At 42.0% G+C, this 20,873-nt stretch overlaps 1 protein-coding gene across 11 annotated transcripts in view; it reads left to right on the top strand.

Moving 5' to 3' along the window:
* NELL1 (neural EGFL like 1) overlaps positions 1 to 20,873 on the top strand; it is a 411,949-nt gene that overhangs the window by 31,933 nt on the left and 359,143 nt on the right. For 10 of the 11 annotated variants that reach the window (XM_038406763.2, XM_038406768.2, XM_038406766.2 and 7 more), the window contains exon 3: positions 494 to 644. In XM_038406763.2, the coding sequence (XP_038262691.1) occupies positions 494 to 644 (151 nt within the window). Of the gene's footprint in view, positions 1 to 493; positions 645 to 10,547; positions 10,631 to 20,873 lie in introns of those variants that run through there. The other variant, XM_043516477.1, reaches the window with a different exon arrangement.

Raw genomic sequence — 20,873 nt, 5'->3', positions numbered from 1 at the left:
ATACATCTCTGCCCTATACAGTGCAAGGACAGGGTCCCTCACATATATTGTGGAGAGATGGTAAGTGAGTCGATGGTAAAATTGAAATCGGAGCTTAGTAAATGGCAGTGGGAGCAGGCAGTTCCTGATGTTCCTTGGAATTTTGGAGATTATTTATCTGACTGCAGCACACCTTATTTACTTAATCTGCTCGCAGCAGATTAATCTGCTCGCAGCAGACCCAAATTGCTTAGCATCCTGTCAAAATTTCTGTCAGAAAATCAGTGCCTGGCCAATTGTGAACTTGTCCAAGTGGGCATGTTGACAGAGATGGCATTTTGGGTTTTCACATTGAATGAATGCAGCTGTAGCGTACAGTAGACGACTGTTGAAAATGAAAAATATTGATGGGAGAGGAAAATAAAAAGTGTAATCTGAATCTTTCAGACTTAGCTTTTTTACTGTGCCATTGTGTTTTTCCCTCCCCTTCTCTTCTTGTCGATGAAACTCTTAGATGTAGAGAGAGAAATCCATGCAGCACCTCATGTGAGCGAGAAGTTAATTCAACTCTTTCGGAATAAAAGTGAGTTCACGTTTCTGGCCACTCTGCAACAGAGGGCATCAACTTCTGGAGTTGTACTGTCCATCCGAGAGTTGGAGCACAGGTAAGAGGAAATCTCTTCTTTGCTGAAAGCTTCACTTTTCTTCTATAGCAGAAGTATCTCTGCACTTAATGGTCTAGCATGACATTGAGCTAAAGTAGTTGATGAAACATCTGAAGTGACAGTCAAAGTCTCTGTTTCATAGATTTGTCAGCTATTTTTTTTTTTGTTAAAACAAAAGGAGGCAGGATACTTTATTCAGTAAAAGACTTCACATTACTTTGATCTTTTAGTTACTTCTAAGCCAACGAGGTATGTATTTAACACACCATAGAAGCCCCTGTAATGTCATCTCTATTAGTTCATCATGTGTTTCACTTCTTCAGGGATGTTAAATCTACATACATTGCACAGTCCCATGCTTCCTTCTTCACTACATTTTGTATCATTTTAAATAGTTTCTGCTCTTTTGAGGTCTAGCAATTAGACCATTATTGAAACCTATGCTTTGGAGGCCTTCCAGATGGTGATGCATTTTATGTTCCCTTCCTGAGAGAGAAATGTAGTGTAAATTTAAAAAGATTTGTCTTTGTTTACTGTCAATGGGAAAAATGATCTCTTTTTGTATATCTGTTGTGATGTTGCACTCTGTATGACTTATGAAAATATGCATGGAATGTGAATATGATGTAACTGGAATATGCTTTATGCAAGAGGTCTCTTGTAAGGTATCATTACAAAGCTTATAATCTACTGAGTGTGGTCATCCTATTTGTATGTATGTATCATTTTTGTATCTAAAACTAGAAATATGAAGTTAACTTTAAGGTCCTTTTGTAATTATACAAAGTGTGGGCCATTAATGATGGTTTAGAATCTTGATGGCACCCATTGACTAGGACATTTGGCTGTAGATGGTTTATTTACCTACAAGCCTTCTTGTGGACGTGGGGGCCAGCCTGTGGGTAATGAAGAATGAGGTCTCACAGTGACATGTGACCATCTTAAACCTGGTGCTTTTCCATTTAGAAGGAGGGGTGGGAACCCAGAGAGACAAAGGATTCCCATCTTGGGCCAAATCTATAAAAGGGGGTAGAACAGAACAAAGGGGGCTGCAGTCATGAGAAATACCCTAGTTACCACCTGAGCTGGAACTAACAAGAACTGTACTGGGGAAAGGATTGAGCCCAGACTAAGAAAGTGGTAGTCTGTGAAAGAAGCTTATTGGAACATCTCTGAGGGCGAGATTACCTGTATTCAGTTTCTTAATGTATTATGCTTAGAGTTGCGTTTTTTTTTGCTTTTTTACTTGGTGACTTACTTTGTTCTGTCTGTTATTTCTTGGAACCACTTAAATCCTACTTTTTATTCTAAATAAAATCACTTTTTGTTTATTAATGAACAAAGAGTAAGTGATTAATACCAGGGAGAGCAAACAGCTGTGCATATCTCTCTGCCAGTGTTTTATAGAGCACAATTTGAGTTTACCCTGTGTAAGTTTTATACAGAGTAAAACGGATTTATTTGGGGTTTGGATCCCATTGGGGTCTGGGAGCTGAAGACAGGAGTACCTGCTGAGTGGTTTTCAGTTAAAGTCTACAGTTTTGGGGAAGTTTGGGGACCCTGGGTTTGTGGTGCAGCAGGTTTGCTTGTCTGGCTCAACAAGACAGGGTTCTGGAGTCCCAAGCTGACAGGGTAAATGGGCTCAGAGGTAGTTTTAGCATGTCACGTGACAGTCCCAAGGGGGTCTCTGTGACCGAACCCATTACAGCTGTCATATCCATAATGGCAGACGTTCAGGTTTTTCCAAAAAAAGGAGGTAGAACTAATAAATAACAGGTCCAATGACAAAGTTATCTGTTGGTGTTTGTATGTGTATATGTATGTGTATATATATATTATACAATATAATATTTTGTAGAGAAGGCATTGTGTCAAGTGCTCAGAAGAAGGGAGTGGAAATCAACACTTCTGGGTTCTGTTGCCACCTCTGCTACAGACTCTTTTTGTAGCCTGGAGAATGTTGTTTTTTCATAGATTGATTTTTTTTAAAAGGCTAAAAGGGACTGGTGTGATCATAGCCTGTCCTCGAATAACACAGGCCATAGGAACTTCTGAATTCATTCTTGTTTGAACCAGAGCATAGCTTTTAGAAAAACATCCAATCTTGAGTTTAAAATTGCCATTGATGGAGAGTCCATCACAACTTTTGGTAAATTGTTCCAATAGTTAACTAGCCTTGTTGTTCAAGATTTGGATGTTGTTTCTAGTCTGAATGCATCTATCTTCAACTGCCAGCCATTGAATCTTGTTATATCTACTTACTTGACTTCATTCTGCCTTAAGTGGGGATGATAATTCATACATACTTTATTGGAGTCATGTGAAGCTTCTTTATTTAATGTTTGCAAAGGTCTTCACATTATAGACATTGTGTACAGTATTGTTACTCTAATGCATTCTTATATCCTGACACAGATGTTGCTTTCCCTGACTCTTTTTATATTAAATGCTAATGTAATTGTACCTTTTTGGTGGAAGTTGGACAGAGCCAGGCTTTGGCTTCCTATAGCCACTGGCTGCTAACCCAAACCTCCCAAACGTAGTCTACAGGGCCAGTGAGGCCTCTTGTGACTCTGAAGTTCCATCTATCACAAACCCCTGGATTTCATAGGGATCTAGTAGAGACTGTCATATTAAGCCTACTCAAGCCAAACCAGTAGTGGCCTTGCATGGCCTGGAACCCATGCATAAAATTAAATCAAGTCAATATTTTTGTGCTGTCAGCTCCAAACATAGGTAGGATTTTGCCACTCCTGAGGTCCTACATATGGCTGGTCAACTCTGTCTCAAGGTTCTTCACTGATCTGGCAATGCATCCATTTTGGCTATTGGCTGCATGTGTGGGAGCTTACCACAACTTCCTGGTAATCAGAATCCATTAACTTTATTTAATGTTTTTTTCTTATTAGTATCCAGATTTTGGTCCCAAATCCCAAGTAAAAATATAAAGACAGAACCTCTCTGTGGGCCTCTAAGTGCATTGCTTGTCTAATTATGTGTGTATGTGTATGTGTATGTGTATATATATATATATATATATATAATATATGGCTTTCTAGTAGTGAGAGGCAGTGTGACCAGTGGATAGTGCACTGGACTAGAATCGGGAGACCTGGGCTCAATTCCTGGTTCTGCATTGATTGTGTGACCTTCAACAAGTCACAACCAAACTTAAAAAAAATGACTTTGAAGTTTGCTTGCCACAATTTTTGGGTGTTTAACTTTTAGATTCCTTTGGTCTGATTTGCTTTAATTATAGAAATGTAAGGTTGGAAGGGACCTTGTGAGTAGCACAACAAGGAGAATGGACTTCCAAAAAAGCAGACTTTAACAAACTCAGACAACTGGTAAGCAGGATCCCATGGAAAGAAAATCTAAGGAAAGAAAGAGTTCAGGAGAGTGGGCAGTTTTTCAAAGGGACAATATTTAAGGCACTTCAGCAAACTATCCCAATGTGAAGGAAAGATAGGAGGAATCACAAAAGGCTGATAGGGCTGCAGCAGGAGCTCTTTAATGACCTGAAAATCAAAAAGGAATCCTACAAAAAGTGTAAACATGGATGGAGATGAAACAACAATATGAAATTCAATAAAGACAAGTGCAATGTACTACACTTAGAAAAGAAAAATCAAATGCACAAATTGGGAATAACAGGCTAGGCAGTAGTACTGCAGAAAAGAATCTTGGGGCTATCTTTTGATCACCAGTTGAATATGAGCCGATAATGTGATACAGTTGTGAGAGAGGGAAATACCATTCTAGGGTGTATTAATGGGACTACTCATGGTTTAAAATTAAGCACGTGTGTAAATTATTTCCAGATTGGGGTTGACGATGCAGTTATGAACACCAGAGTTATAAACTGCCCCATCAACCACACACCGCATTTGGAACTAGAAGTACGCAATCAGGCAGCAGCAGAGACACCCCCTCTGCTCCTGTCCAAAAAAGCAAATATGGTACAGTACTGTGTTAAACGTAGACTACTAAAACAATAAAGGGAAAGTTTAAAAATAAGATTTGACAAGGTAAGGAAACTGTTTCTGTGCTTGTTTCATTTAAATTAAGATGGTCAAAAGCAGCATTTTGCTTTTGCATAGTAAAGTTTCAAAGTTGTATTAAGTCAATGTTCAGTTGTAAACTTTGAAAGAACAAACATAACACTTTGTTCGGAGTTACAAACACCTCAGGAATGAAGGTTGTTTATAACTCTGAGGTTCTACTAGGAAGGATTGATGTTCTAGGAAGGATTGATGTTGAGTGGATTAATCAGGTCAGTTTCTCTGCTAGGGTGTAAGTGGATGCAACTCATTGAAATCAGTCTAGTAGCACCAGTATATGTCAGCTGTGAATTTGGCACACTAACGGAGGAAATGTGGCCTTCCCAATAGGATCACACACAAGATAGCAGCAGCACCTAGCAACCAGGCCATCATCTGACCATCAGATGGAGAATACAGATGCGGGGACAAATTCTGTGGTCCTTTATCTGGCAAAACTCCCATTGGCTTCTCAGAATTTAACCCATTGCTGCTTACCTGACTTTATCTCTGCCCTTCTGGCAACAGACTTTCCTCAACAATCAGAGGACTTTAACAAACTTTTTTTGATTTTTTTTTTTTCCCTGGCAATAGAAAGTTGTGGTGATAGAAATGATAGGTTACATCATAAAGTAGAGATAGTTATAGTTGATTGTGACTTCTATTTAATTCACCCAAATATATTGTGTATTATGTAAAATGAGTCCCCAGATGTACTGTTTTTCTGCTTTTCCCCAAAGGTATCCTGGTAAGGTGATAGCATTTTCAAGCTTGCTAGCCTGAGAACTTTTGAATGCTGAGAATTATTGGGCTGTGGAATTGTCTTCCAATGGAAATGATGGAAGCTCCACTGCTTTAGACATTTAAAGCTAGGCAGGACAAAGCCCTAGAGAATTGTAGGGGACAGTTCTGTACTAACTGGGGGGAAGGACTAGATGTGACAGAATAGGTCTTTTCCATCTCTAGTAGAGCACGTCCCGGAGGTTGGTGAAATGGGAGGAAAGCTCACAAAACAAACTGGGCAACAGAGTACCGGGAGGAGGTGAGCAGCCCTCAGTGGTGAAAGAAGAGGTAAAGGACTATTTTGAAAAGCTGGACATACACAAGTCCATGGGGCCGGATACAATGCATCCAAGAGTGCTGAGGGAGTTGAGTGATGTGACTGCAGAGCCATTGGCCTTTATCTTTGAAAACTTGTGGCAATCGGGGGAGGTCCCGGATGATTGGAAAAATGCAAATATAGTGTCCCTCTTTAAAAAGGAAAGAAGGAGAATATGGGGAATTACAGGCCAGTCAATCTCACCTCAGTCCTTTGAAAAATCATGGAGCAGGTCTTGAAGGAATCCATTTTGAAGCACTTGAAGGAGAGGAAAGTGATCAGTAACAGTCAGCATGGATTCACCAAGGGCAAGTCATGCCTGACCAACCTGATTGCCTTCTATGATGAGAGAACTGGCTCTTTGGATATGGGGAAAGCGATGGACGTGATATACCTTGACTTTAGCAAAGGTTTTGATACTGTTTCCCACAGTGTTCTTGCCAGCAAGTTTACAGAAGTGTGGGCTGGATGAATGGACTATAAGGTGGATAGAAAGTTGGCTAGGTCATTGGGCAAAACGGGTAGTGATCAACAGCTCGATGTCTAGTTGGCAGCCAGTATCAAGCAGAGTGCCCCAAGGATTGATCCAGGGGCTGGTTTTGTTCAACATCTTCATCTGATATGGATGATAGGATGGATTGCACCCTTATCAATTTTGCGGAAAACACTAAGCTGGGGGGAGAGGTAGATACGCTGGAGGGTAGGGATAGGGTCCAGAATGACCTAGACAAAGTGGAAGATTGGACCATAAGAAATCTGATGAGATTCAACAAGGACAAGTGCAGAGTCCTACACTTAGGACAGAAGAATCCCACCCCTGCAGGCAGGGGACCGACTGGCTAAGCGGCAGTTCTGCAGAAAAGGACCTGGGGATTACAGTGGACAAAAGCTGGATATGAGTCAATGGTTTGCCCTTGTTACCAAGAAGGCTAATGGCATATTGGCTGCATTAGTGGGAGAGTTGCCAGCAGATTGAGGGAAGTGATTATTCCCCTCCATTGGGCACTGGTGAGACCACATCTGGAATATTGCATCCAGTTTTGGGCCCCCCATTACGGAAAGGATGTGGATAAATTGGAGAGAGTCCAACGAGAACGATTCGGGAGCTGGGGCACATGACTTATGAGGAGAGGCTAAGGGAACCGGGGTTATTTAATCTGCAGAAGAGAAGAGTAAGGGGGGATTTGATAGCACCCTTCAATTACCTGAAGGGGGGTTCCAAAGAGGATGGAGCTAGGTTGTTCTCAGTGGTGGCAGATGACAGAACAAGTAGCAAGGGTCTCAAGTTGTAGTGGGGGAGGTCAAGGTTGGATATTAGGAGAAACTATTTCACTAGGAGAGTGATGAAGCAAAGTTACATAAGGACAGGGCCATCCCTAAGGGGATGCGGGGCCTGGGACATAGGTGCCGAGTTTCTATCTGACAGGGATGCTCCGCCCAGGCCCTGCCCGCACTCTACCCCTTGCCCCAAGGCCCAACTCCGCTTCTTCCCATCCCCGCCCCACCTAGTTCTACCCCCTCCACAATTGTGCTGTGCCCTTGCTCTTCTCCCCTCCCGCTCCCCCCCGTGCCTCCAGACACTGAGAAACAGCTAATCAGCGGTAAGTGCTGGGAGGGAGAGAGAGGTGCTGATTGGCGGGGCCTGCCGGTGGGCAGGAGGCGCTGGGGGGAGGGGGAAGTTTGTAGGGGGGCTCCTCCTTGCCCCCGCACCCACCGCCCTGCCCCGCCTCCTCCCTTCCTCACGAAGCGCAGGGCCCGTGGGAGTCGTCCCCATTCACCATACCCTAGGGACAGCTCTGCCTAGGAAGGTGATGGAATCTCCATCCGTAGAGGTTTTAAAGTCCTGGCTTGATAAAACTCCAGCTGGGTTGACTTAGTTAGGGTTGTTCCTGCTTTGAGCAGGGGGTTGGACTAGATGGCCTCCTGAAGTCTCTTCCAACCCTAATCTTCTATGATACTTCTATGAAACATCTGTACAAGAAAGAGAATAGTAATGGAAGTGGGGAAATGGGTATATGAACAATCAAATAGTAAATAGGTTTGATTATATGCAGAGAATGCAAAAGGGGGTCAGGGAATTTAAATTGTGTTTGGGGGTGGGAAGGAGGTACAGGAAGGGGACAATAAGGTTTAAAGATAAGAGGCAAAATGAAGCTCTCTAGCAGGGGATTCTCAATTTCTTGTCTATTTATCTCTTTTTTTGATAGAGCTCTCAAAGAGAACTCCTCCCTCTCCGATTTGATTCCACACCTTTCTACTATAGTTGTAGTACTTGGTAACCTACAAGAGTGATATTAAGTCAATATTAAGGAGGAAAGATGAAAAACTCACTTTAATGTGAAGAGTGAAGCTGCTTGCTTATGTCCCACCCACTTTCTCCTATTTATTTCCCCTTGCTGTATGTAGCACTTTCCATTTGTTCATACCAACTCTTCCTTCACGTCCTGTGATTCTCTTGCCCGATCATGTTGAAATTTGGCATCCCACCATTGTCAAACAATTTGATTATGGCTGAATTTATACCTGACAAAAAAGGGGACTTGATGACAGGCTTCACAACTAGTTCTGAGGCTTCAAACCTGGTTCTGAATCAGGAGTAAATTCATTTAAATCAATGGAGTTAAACCAATTGCCAACCAAGTGTCCTAAAGTTACGAGACAAGCAAACAAGACATGAGTTTTTTAAGAATATAGTATATTTTAGATTCTTTTTAGTTGCCTCAGGGATTTGGCCCTGTAGGAGTCATGTTTTAAAGCTTTTCTTCCCAATCATTAGGGCTACCAACTTGCTTTATTTTTTTATTTATTTTTTTTTAGAATGAAAGATGAGATTCTTATGTTAGCACATGACTCTAGGAATTGGGCCTTTAGAAAAACAAGTACTAAGTATTGCAAGACTTGCAATAAAATTGCAGGAGTTAGCTCCACTGCTAACGTAAAACTTATTAAATAAGATCTGAATTTGGCCCTTTAGTTGCAAGTGTGGCATGCAAGGGGACTCTGCTAGAAAACTCTTGTATGCACAATAGAAATGTATTAAGGTATCAATTGAATGTTACTGCTGCATGTGTTGCACATTCTCCACCATAATGAGCAAAGCAGCTGTGAAATCCACCTGGAAATGCTTTCTGCACCACTAGTCCACAGACCACAATTGTGGGCCACTGTACAGTACAGCCCACTAACCATCCACCCCAGGATAAATATGAAAGAAGCTACAAGAGAGCTAGTATAAAGGATTGTACCAGCTTTTACAAGTAACAAACTAATTAAATAAACATTGAAATCTAATTAGGAAAAAGGAATTTGTGCAAGGGACTTTTGACCCTAATTGCAAAACTGAAGGATCAGTTACTTAGTGTAGCATTTTTGGTGACTCACTCCAACTTGTATATATGCATATTAGATTCTGGGTTGTACAGTATTTAAGAAATGGAAAAATGGCAAATATAGCCATTAACCTTTACGTTTTAGGGCAAAAGTCACAGCTTCATTAATATTTATATATTTAATCACTTAAGCTGTGTGCAATATGCCCAGAATATTCAGAGTGTGGCTCATTTCACTTGCCTCTGAATTAGCAGGCGTGCAGCATCTATAAGGTGTATGCATACATTTTGTTTGTGTAGAGTAAAAAGAACCAGTGAATCTGGCCGATGATGGAATTTGGTTTTCTGTACAGAGGGCCTGATCCAAAGGTCATTGAAATCAATGGAAAGACTCTTATGGGTTACAGTGGTCATTGGGTCTGGCCCGGACTTTGTCCTTTGGATTGCAGTGTGAAGGAAAAAGAAAAAGAAGGAAGTTAAAACTCCGCACAGCTCCCACTGATTTAAGCACTGTGAAAGAAGAGGAGCTACATGCCATCTTGAGGCTTCCCACTGAGTGCAGGTGTTCTATGTACAATGGACTGACAATTGTTGTCCATCTGAAGCATTAATGCACTGGCAATAACCAGCTGTTGAAACACAATGGCTGGACCTTGTCAGCTATTGGAATAGAAGGGATGACAGTTTGAAACTCTTTAAGGCAGAAATTCGACAGGGCTGAAATGTCAGGGTTGGCTAGAAGCAGGCTGTGTATATCCCCCAGGAGCCCTCCCGAGCATTCTGAGTTATTCAATTTGCTTGTTTTATGGCATACTGTTGGAGTTCCCTGTAATTTAGACTGAAGACAACTTTCTCAACTAATTGATGAAAGTTTTATAGCCATTCTGCTGGAATTTTGGAATGGATCTCTAAGTAGTGTGTTGGTGTTGCAAATTAGTGGCTGCCAGAGCCACCAGAGGGGCCACACTAGCCATCAAACTGACCTCTGTCCCACTAAAGGGCCAGATTGGTTTTCTTCCTCTGTTTGGCTGGGCTGCAGGCAGTGCTGTCATTTATGACAGATGCTATTGGGGAGTGGCTAACATCTTCTACTCTCAGGCTTTCTGCAGCCATCTGGATTCGGGGGAAGGTTATCACAAAAATGAGGGGAGGGGCAACTTCCCAGGAGACATTCAGCCCACTTAAGGGGGAGGATGTGTTTCCCTGACACTAATTAATTTGACTCTTCCCCCACAGCAGTTTCAGCTGTCTGCTGTATTGTAGACACAATCACTGTATGGTGTCATGGGACAGCTGCTTTTTTTGGGGAATTAGATCCTAATCTGCCCGACTGCTTTATGAAGGTCCCACATGAGGGTGATTGACTGCCCTAGGTGGTTTATTAGTAAAGAAGCACCTAGACCTGATAAGTGACCCAAGATTAGTTGGAGGGAACTCCAAAGGAAGACAGGAGGCTTCTATGGAAGGGAGATCCCAAGAGGAGCCTGAGCCAGAAGGTTGAGCAGGGAGCCTAGAAAGGTGAGGTCTTTAGGAAACCTACCAAGATGGGGAGTATGTAAGAGTTGCTGCTGGGGAGGGGAGAACTGCAACCAGCAGGCATCCAGGAGGGCCTGGTCTCCGCCAGGGGTCCCCCTGATGCTGGCCTGAAGCCCAGCTTGGGAAGGATCACCCATTATCCTGGAGAAGAGTTGTAATGGACCAATCTCCCCAGACTCCAGAGTAGGATGTTACTTTGCTAGAGGCAAGAGGCCCAATACCAGGGGAAGAGATTGGAACCAAGAGAACCCTGGAGAAAGAGCCTGGGTAGAAGTGAACACTGGATTCAGGTGTGGGACCGGGACTAAGAATGGGATGTTGATGTGAACATTTTGTTTATGTTCTGTGTTGGCTTTTCCACTAACAAATGAGACTTCCACAAGGAGGTGCTCTTTAGTATTTAAGTCCTCTAGCCCAGGGTATCAACAAGTCCACACAGCCAATTAAGGGCTCATCTGCAACACTATGCTTCCCTGCAAGGGAGCACGCTGGAATGATGAATATGGCTGCTAGAGTGATCAGGGTGAGAGGAGCAGAGGGGTGGATCCAGCAGTATCTTATCTGTAATTTTTTGCCTATCATCTTCCTATCCAAGAACAAGCATCTTTTTCTGAGCGAGATAAGAGAGTTGAAATCCCCCTGCCTCACAAGAGGTCTGAGGTAGGGGTGCATCCTGAGTGTTTCTGCAGAACAGAGTTGTCTGTCCGACCTGAACAATCTGCTTCTGAAACTCTGCTGTATGGTTCCAGGGTTCCCCCCATCTTGAAAATATTTTCTGCATTTCGATCAGTTCTACTCAGAATATCCCAGATACTATTTGTGACCTGGTGGTATATTCCACACTAACACAGTGTGTGTCAAGTCCACTATTAGCAGTTGGTCCATCAGAGGATAACAGCCTAGCACTGCGATCGGCTAAAGTAGTCATTACTTTACCTCAGGGGGTCTGAACTGTGCTGCAGGTCCCAGGTTTGAATGATTGTGATCTATGCTGGTGGTGGTTGTTACAGTGGCATGAGCATTTTTCTTTTTAGCCAGAGGTATTTAGGTGGGCATTCTGCACACTGAGGAAACAATCTAGAGTGCCATCTCCACTATAACCGTAGGGCCTCATCCAAAGCAGAGCTACACAAATTCACCAACAGTTTGTGTTTTCCAGATAAGTTTGCAGGATGCAGACTCCTGTTCCACCCAGATGGACTAAGAGTGAGTGGGTCCTTTTGAATAAGTGTGGTGGTGTCACTTTTTCTCTCTTCAATGCACCATCACCTTATTGGTTTAATATGACCTGGTGAGAGCTTGTCACATTGACAGACAGTGGGCAGTTGCACCAACAGTGGAGGAAATGGATGTTCAGACATCTGTGATAGGAGTCTAGAATATGCTGAAGCTAGTCTTTCTACCACATACTCTTGAAAACAAGCAGTTATATTTGGAAGCTGCCTTTTTGTGCCATTCAGACTTTAGGGTTATCTTTTTTTATGATTACACAAGAAAAGAAAATTGTATTGAGATAGATATTTGCCTAGTTGCAGGTGCACAGATACCTTTGAGTGTAATAAAGGCTAAACGCCAGGCAGTTTGATATACCCCCCTGGCATATAGAAGAACTATAGGACAAAAAGACACATACAGCTTTAATGAACAAAATGTCACAGTGGAGGCTTTTATCATTAAACTTTTCAGACTAGGTTAATATAAAGTACTCCGATAGGGGGAAAAGGGTTTATTAAAGTTATTTAATTGACTATTCCCTTTGTTTTAAGGATAGAGGATACAAGTGTACAAATGAGCAACATTTCATTCTCTCAGATTCAAGTATTTGGATTTGGAGCACGGTAAAACTCAATCCAAGGCAGTCACATTTTTGTGCCCTCAGATTTCTAAAATGAGAGTGTTGGGATGCACTAGAGTTACTATCTTAAATCTGCTTCATTTCTTCATTTTCCTGAGTATGATGGGGACTTTCAGAGCTCTATATAAGAGGTTAAAAAAGTAATCCACATTGAGATCCTCTGAACACTGACCAAGCATTATGTTCACAAAGATCAGTAGTGGATACTATTTGTAGGCAGCTTTAATCCAAACTACATTAGTGTCCAGTTTCAGATGGCAGCACCATAGAAGGCAGAATTGAAGGCATTTGTTGTCTCTGCAAAGGCGTTTAAAAGAATCCAAACCCTTTAGACCATTTTCAGTCAGCTGTTTTTCAGAACTGCAGAGGTTTCCTTCTGCCATTTTATTGAATGCATCCTAAGATCAGTAGCATTTTTGAATGAAACTTGTGATCATGTGGCAATTAGAGGTTAGGGTCTATGCATCAGTAAAAATGGTGATTACATGAAGCTGATTCTCCTAAGTAGCTGATGGATGAACCCAATCAATCCTGTTTATAATCTCTCTCTCTTTTTCCCCCCTCCCCATCTATTTCAGGTGTTTACACATTTTTGTCACAGATTTTTTTTTTCTTTGGTATTGTCTATTCCATTTCCTTTGGTCATTGCATCCATAGCAGTTGTTTCCAGGTTACAGTATACTGCTGAGCGTCTTATTCCTATGATCTTGAACTAAAATGAGTTGTGTCAAGTGCCTGGTGAAAGCTTAAGTGTGATTATGATGAGAAAAGGATAATGATCAAGCAATAACCTTCATTCAGGCAGGCATTATCCCCTCTTAACAAGACCCTTGTGTGAGGTACATAAGAGTACCATATGCTAACAGAGGAATTGTAAAACACATTGAGTTGATTGTAGAATAATAATGTCCATCTCCAAAGGCCTTGTAATGATTTTAAAATGTCCAACTTCTTGTGTGCCTAAAACTCATTTTGCATTTAGCAACATAATTTGGTATTTTGCTCTCTGACATTAGAATTTGAATAGGCGACTGATGATGCATCTGTAAAACATAATGATGTTCAGATGCTCTAATTATAAAAATAGGTGCAGCAGTAATTTCCATGCTAACAAATAATAGTAACTTTAGCCAGGCTCTCCTAACAGTTCACTCTCTGCTATTCCTCAAGCAGTGTGTTTCCTTCATATACATATCTGAGCATCCCATCTGTCAAATCACATCCTGCATCTGATCATCTTCTTAAAAATATATAGATCATCATTCCTTAAAAATACAAGCCACCATCACTCAGTATTTTCCATCCAGAACACACTCTCAAGTCTCTTGTTCCTGATTAAGATTATCAAAAAGGTGATAAAAGGCTGACTAGAGCAGTAAATTGGAATACACAAAAGAAGATCCTTTCCGATTCAGCATCACACTGACATGTCAGAGAGGCAGGGCTGGTTATGATGATGGTCAATCTCTATAGGGAGACGTCTGTCAGTATTTCTAGACTTGCTTATTGACCACCAGTTTTGTTCAGGAGAAATAAGTGCTGAGGCCTATCTTGGTTTTTCTGTGTACTGCATTTCCTCCAGGAAACTTAGATGCTGTCAAGAATCAAGGCCTGCAACAGAATCATTCTCTGGGCAACCTAATGAGCACAGCTGGTCTGTAGCAGGCTGCCTGATTGATTGGAAGGGTCTGCAGGCCATCAGCAGTTCAGCAGCTGCTCAAAGCATTCACCCATGACCATGATAGCTCCTGTACCTGTTTGTTTCCAGCCCTGATCCTGCCTTGTTCCGCATTAGACCCAGCCTTGCTCCTGCCTTACCTCACTCCAGGTAGCCTGGTTCTCACCCTGGGCTCTGATTCCTGACTTCTGACTTTGGGTCTGACCGTTGGCCCTAGCATCTGGCTCTGACTCCGGTTCTCATCCTGAGCTCTGATGCTTGGCTCTGACACCTGGCTTCTGACTGCAGCCAGCGGCTCCGGATCCTTCATAACAGTGAGTGGGCCATGAGGGCTGCCCCCTGTGGCTCCGCCCGTGTCTCCCCCCCCCCCCCCCCCCGGCACCACCCCCTGTCCAGGCCAGAAGCTGGAGGCTGGCCAGGATAACGGCCTCCTGGGCCGCTATGGGGAGCCCTGAACCCTCCACCTGCCCTCATGGGGGCATGGGACAGGGGCTGCTCTTGGGGGCCCCCCACCCAAGTCAGATGGAGAGTCCAGGGCTCCCTACAGCGACCCAGATGGCTGCTACCCTGGCCAGGCTCCAGCTTTTGTGCCTTTCACAGAAACACTGATCGGGAAGAGCATTATTTCACCATGTTAACAAGCTGTTGGCTCTTATTCAGAAGGTAAAAAAAGAAAATGCAGCAAAAGCCTCTAAAATGGTCAAAATTTGTCCCTGATGCAACTCCATTGATTTCTGTGGAGTTACAATAAGGATCAATTTACACTATTATGTTTAGAATCCAAGGTGAGATGTCAAAAATTTCCTTCATTTACTATCCTTACTCTGCCCCCTCCCTCAGTGAAGAAATATGGGGCGTGCTGTTTACCCAGTCTTATATATTCCCATTTATTTGTCTCTACAACTGGCAGAACATACACTGGATGTAACACAGAGCACATTTATTTCAGGAACAAGTATCCTCTCTTTGTCATTGCAGTTGAGAGAGGCTTTCATCCATCTTCTAAAGAGAAAGGAAGAAAAGACAGTAATTTGATATTGAGGGAACTATTTTCAAGAGCATTAGTACTTTAGAATAAAGCCAGTAATATTCTTTGAGTTTGTTCACTTTTTGCCTTTTATGCGCTTGCTTAGTCAACTTTTGAATGCGGGCAACATTTGGGCAAGTGAATATGTAGTCAAATTCTCTGGTGGTGTGAATTGATGCAGCTTCCCTGAAGTCAATGGAGCAGTCTACACCAGCCCATGTTTTTAAACATCTACATAGATTGGGCCTGATACTCGACTCATCTCAGTTTAACTCCATTGAGTACAGTGGAGTTGTTTCTGATTCTCACTGGTTTAAGTGAGATAAGAACCAGGCTCAGAATTTGTCTAGTGGTATATTCCCACTTCACCAGAGAAGGCAGAAAGATGCCATCCATGGGCACTCTAACAGAATAACAAATCTACACTATAAAGAAATGGCTGCACTTGCTGGTACAGTGAAACTTCTGAGACTGAATCTTAATTGGGCAATTTTGGATGTTGTTAGTGAGTGGCTTGACACCAAAATAGGAGGATCATCTCCAAGGCCAGCAGCAACACCTGTTTTCATTCCCTGAAGTAACCATTACTATAAAGCCTGCCAAGCGAGAAATGACTTTGTCTTGGAACACGTTGTGCCAGTCGACTCATACAGTTACAATACATAATCGAATTTAATCTGATGGCTCTGGAAAGATCCGGGACATTGTCCTTTATTAACAAACAAAACATTGTGTGGTAGGTGATTAGCTCTGTGGCTATGAGGGATTATAAAGAATAATTGCAGAAAGTGATGCATTTCCTATTATAGCTGCTTCTCTTGCACTCAGTCCTTTAAGATTCTGTGATAAACCCTGTGCGTGTGTATTTTTTTCTGCCACTTTATTATTTCTGTAGGTGGTCCACCCCCCACTTCTGAAACCTTAGCCTCTTCCATGCTGCTTATGTAAAGAGGAGAAAGAAATCCATTTAAATGACTTTGTGCTTTGACAGCAGATGGCAATTATGAAACATTTAACTTCCTAAATGTAACTTCATCGACAATGCTTGTCCTAGTGCTGTTCTAGCTTGCAAACTGCCTGCAGCAGCAAATAGCTCCTTTATATTATCGGTGCTCTTATTGAGTACCCAAAAAATAATATCATCTCTCCAGAATCTTCTTGATATTGCAGTTTTTAGGTGAACATTTAAGGGTCTTCTTATCAAAGTTTGCTCTTCCATTTAGAAAACCTAAATACTTCTGCCTTTTGTTTTGCCTCTTACATGAACAACAAAAGGTTAGATCTTGCACAACACCATCCTCAGTTAATTTTTTAATTAATAATTAATGTTGTAGGGGTACCATGTGTATGTCTGACTTTTTTTTTTTTTTTAATTTTGCTTCTTTCTGCCTCTGACTGTCTTGCACCTTGCACTCGGATCCATGATTCAGATTCCACTATAATGCTTAATTGCTGCTTGGGAAATTTAGGGGAAAACTTCCTTTTGTGTCTGTCCTTCCCTCTGCCTTGCCAGACACATTTTCTTAAAAAAAATAAAAAATCCTCGTCTGCATTTTGTAGTATAGGCAAATCCCAGTTCCCCAACTGCTATTGATGTCTCTGTTCTGTGTTTTAAGTAGCTCTGCATACTTTTTTGGTGGGAAAAAGACTTAATTGACAAATTATGTAAGACTGGTGCAAAGTACATTTACCCCCACTCTAAGGGCATGTCTACGCAGCTCATGGTAGTGAGCCTCCCAGCCCGGCTCAACATAGATTCATAGATACTAAGGTCAGAAGGGACCATTCTGATCATCTAGTCTGACCTCCTGCACAATGCGGGCCACAGAATCTCACCCACCCACTCCTACAAAAAACCTCACCTATGTCTGAGCTATTGAAGTCCTCAAATCGTGGTTTAAAGACTTCAAGGAGCAGAGAAGCCTCCCTCAAGTGACCCGTGCCACATGCTACAGAGGAAGGCGAAAAACCTCCAGGGCCTCTTCCAATCTGCCCTGGAGGAACATTCCTTCCTGACCCCAAATATGGCGATCAGCTAAACCCTGAGCATATGGGCAAGATTCACCAGCCAGATACTACAGAAAATTCTTTCCTGGGTAACTCAGATCCCATCCATCTAATATCCCATCTCAGGGGATTAGGCCTATTTACCATGAATATTTAAAGATCAATTAATTACCAAAATCACATTATCCCATCATACCATCTCCTCCATAAATTTATTGAGTTTAATTTTAAAGCCAGATAGATCTTTTGCCCCCACTGCTTCCCTTGGAAGGCTATTCCAAAACTTCACTCCTCTGATGGTTAAAAACCTTCGTCTGATTTCAAGTCTAAACTTCCTGGTGGCCAGTTTATACCCATTTGTTCTTGTGTCCACATTGGTGCTGAGCTGAAATAATTCCTCTCCCTCTCCTGTATTTATCCCTCTGATATATTTATAGAGAGCAATCATATCTCCCCTCAACCTTCTTTTAGTTAGGCTAAACAAGCCAAGCTCCTTAAGTCTCCTTTCATAAGACAAGTTTTCCATTCCTCGGATCATCCTATGTAGCCCTTCTCTGTACCAGCTCCAGTTTGAATTCATCCTTTTTAAACATGGGAGACCAGAACTGCACACAGTATTCCAGGTGAGGTCTCACTAGTGCCTTGTATAATGGTACTAAAACCTCCTTATCCTTACTAGAAATACCTCTCCTGATTCATCCCAAGACCGCATTAACTTTTTTCACAGCCATATCACATTGGCAGTTCATAGTTGTCCTATGATTAACCAATACTCCAAGGTCCTTCTCCTCCTCCGTTACTTCTAATTGATGCGTCCCCAGCTTATAACTAAAATTCTTGTTATTAATCCCTAAATGTATAACCCTGCACTTCTCACTATTAAATTTCATCCTATTACTATTACTCCAGTTTACAAGGTCATCCAGATCCTCCTGTATGATATCCCGATCCTTCTCTGAATTGGCAATACCTCCCAGCTTTGTATCATCTGCAAACTTTATTAACACACTCGCACTTTTTGTGCCGAGGTCAGTAATAAAAAGATTAAATAAGATTTGTCCCAAAACTGATCCCTGAGGAACTCCACTAGTAACCTCCCTCCAGCCTGACAGTTCGCCTTTCAGTAGGACCCGTTGTAGTCTCCCCTTTAACCAATTCCTCATCCACCTTTCAATGTTCATATTGATCCCCATCTTTTCCAATTTAATAATTCCCCATGTGGCACGGTATCAAATGCCTTACTGAAATCTAGGTAAATTAGATCCACTGCGTTTCCTTTGTCTAAAAAATCTGTTACTTTTTCAAAAAAGGAGATCAGGTTGGTTTGGCACGATCTACCTTTTGTAAAACCATGTTGTATTTTGTTCCATTTACCATTGACTTCAATGTCCTTAACTATTTTCTCCTTCAAAATTTTTTCCAGGACCTTGCATACTACAGATGTCAAACTAACTGGCCTGTAGTTACCCGGATCACTTTTTTCCTTTCTTAAAAATAGGAATTATATTAGCAATTCTCCAATCATACGGTACAACTCCTGAGTTTACAGATTCATTAAAAATTCTTGCTAATGAGCTTGCAATTTCAGGTGCCAATTCCTTTAATATTCTTGGTTGAAGATTATCTGGGCTCCCCGATTTAGTCTTATTAAGCCGTTTGAGTTTCACTTCTACCTCAGATATGGTAATATCTACTTCCATATCCTCATTCCCATTTGTCATGCTACCATTATCCCTAAGATCCTCTTTAGCCTTATTAAAGACTGAGGCAAAGTATTTGTTTAGATGTTGGGCCATCCCTAGATTATCCTTAACCTCCACTCCCTCAGTGTTTAGCGGCCCCATTCTTCTTTCTTTGTTTTCTTCTTATTTATATGGCTATAGAACCTTTTAGTATTGGTTTTAATTCCCTTTGCAAGGTCCAATTCTCACTTTATCCCTACTTGTTCTGACCTCAATAAGGTAGCTTTCCTTGCTGATCCCTCCCATCTTCCATTCCCTGTATACTTTCTGCTTCTTCTTAATCACCTCTCTAAGATGCTTGCTCATCCAGCTTGGTCTGCAACTTCTGCCTATGGGTTTTTTCCCCTTTCTTGGGATACAGGCTTCTGATAGCTTCTGCAGCTTTGATTTAAAGTAATCCCAGGCCTCCTTTACCTTTAGATTCATAAGTTCTTCAGTCCAATCCACTTCCCTAACTAATTTCCTTAATTTTTGAAAGTCAGCCCAAAACCCTAGTTGCAGATTTATTTTTGTTAATCCTTCCGTTCAGTTTGAACTGAGTTAGCTCATGATCACTTGAACTGAGATTATCCCCTACAACCATTTCTTCTATGAGGTCCTCACTATTCACCAAAACCAAATCTGAAATGGCATCCCCTCTAGTCGGTTCGGCAACTACTTGATGATGGAATCCATCAGCTATCGCATCTAGGAAAATCTGAGCCCTATTATTATTACTAGCACTGGTCCTCCAGTCTATATCTGGGAAGTTTAAAGTCTCCCATGATCATGCAGTTTTCATTAGTATTTACTTTATTAGAAACATTAAAAAGGGCTCTATCCATATCCAAATTAGATCCCGGTGGTCTAGCACACCCCAAGCACTATTGTAGGGGAGGCTCTACTAGGTTTTCTTCCCCAGTGTGATTTTTGCCCACACGGACTCTGTCTTACCTATTGCATCGCTTCTTATTTCTTTACATTCTACCTCATCATTGATATACAATGCTACTCCTCCACCTTTACCTTTATTTCTGTCTTTCCTAAACAGAACATATCCTTCAATACCTGTAGTCCAGTCATGACTACTATTTCACCATGTTTCTGTTATCCCTATAATATCAGGTTTCACTTCCTGCACCAGTAGCTCTAGTTCCTTTATTTTGTTACCTAAGGTGTACAAACATCTTAATTTTTGCTGTTTGGCCTCGCTCACATTTTGTACCCTATTAGGCTCAGTCATTCTACAGCCAGTATAACCTATTAGACTGGTATCCACACTGCCCTTCCTCCTTATATACATTCTCCTACCCACGGCTGTATCCTTTCTTACTTCCTCTTCTTCCCTCTCAATGCTAAAATCCCGCATGGAGATTACCTGGACATCTCCCAACCATCTCCCCCAAATTCCTAGTATAAAGCTCTCTTTATCAGCTGTGCCAGCCTCCGTCCTCTGTCCATGAATGCCTCCCAGAGGCCATACATCCCAAAGCCCTCCTTACAGCACCACTGCCTAAGCCATCTGTTGATAGTCATAATCTTGTCACACGTTTGTTGCCCTTCTCTAGGAACAGGCAAGATCCCACTAAAGATCACCTGAGCCTTGATTTCCTTAAGCGTTTTCCCCAGCCTAGCATAGTCTCCCTTAATACTTTCCAGCGAGAATCTAGGCATATCATTTGTTCCCACATGAAGGATAATTACGGGATTCTTTCCTGCTTCCTGTAGGATCCTTTTCAACCTCAGGTCTACATCCCATATCTTAGCACCTGGAAGACACCCTTCTATTCTCTGGATCAGCTCTGGTTACAGGCCTGTCTATTCTTCTCAATAAAGAGTCCCCGAGCACATGGGACCTGCCTTTTCCTGGTGACGGTGCTATTCCCCAGTCTCTTCCCTGTTCCCTCTAGCAGCAAGTTCTTTCCATTCCTATTCTT

This window comes from Dermochelys coriacea, chromosome 6 (genome assembly GCF_009764565.3).
Source record: "Dermochelys coriacea isolate rDerCor1 chromosome 6, rDerCor1.pri.v4, whole genome shotgun sequence".
Lineage (NCBI taxonomy): Eukaryota > Metazoa > Chordata > Testudines > Dermochelyidae > Dermochelys > Dermochelys coriacea.
The sequence above is the reverse complement of the archived record's forward strand: the minus strand, read 5'-3'. Positions and strand labels throughout refer to the sequence as shown.